Source organism: Eimeria tenella, genomic scaffold, assembly GCF_000499545.2.
Source record: "Eimeria tenella Houghton genomic scaffold, Eth_scaff2411, whole genome shotgun sequence".
Classification (NCBI taxonomy): Eukaryota; Apicomplexa; class Conoidasida; order Eucoccidiorida; family Eimeriidae; genus Eimeria; species Eimeria tenella.
This window is the reverse complement of record NW_013542274.1, coordinates 1,854-2,341: the sequence shown is the minus strand read 5'-3', so window position 1 is coordinate 2,341 and position 488 is coordinate 1,854. Positions and strand designations below refer to the sequence as shown.

The 488-nt window shown below is 27.3% G+C and overlaps 1 protein-coding gene across 1 annotated transcript in view; it reads right to left on the bottom strand.

Moving 5' to 3' along the window:
- The window catches only part of ETH_00035595 (DNA replication licensing factor, putative), a gene marked incomplete at both ends in the record, with an annotated part of 5,279 nt that overhangs the window by 3,121 nt on the left and 1,670 nt on the right, over window positions 1–488 (bottom strand). Inside the window, one exon of the mRNA XM_013374967.1 lies at window positions 42–164. Within this exon, the coding sequence (XP_013230421.1) occupies window positions 42–164 (123 nt within the window). The remainder of the gene's footprint in view (window positions 1–41; window positions 165–488) is intronic.

Sequence of the window (488 nt, the reverse complement as noted above, 5' to 3'; positions counted from 1 at the left end):
CAGCAGCAGCAGCAGCAGCAGCAGCAGCAGCAGCAGCAGACCTGACGATGAAGATGAGGTCGAAGCGACTCATGAGGGAATCTTCGAAAGCAATTTGCTGCCGAAAAGAAATGCCTTCGCTCCAGCAGCCGTACAGCGGATTGGCAGCAGCAAGAACTGAACACCTGGCAGCAAACAAATAATAAATAAATAAATAATAAATAAATAAATAATAATTAATTAGTTAATTAATTAACTATTTAATTAATTAGTTTTAAATAAATAACTAAATAAATAACTAAATAAATAAATAATTAAATAGTTTCAAATAACTAAATAAATAATTGATTAGTATTAAATAAACGAGTAAATAGTCTTAAATAATTAAATAGTGTTAAATAATAGAAAGTAAACAAATGAATAGTTTTAATTAATCAAATGGTATTATGTAATTAGTTAAATGGTATTAATTAATTTAGTAAATGGTATTAACCAATTAATTAAATGGT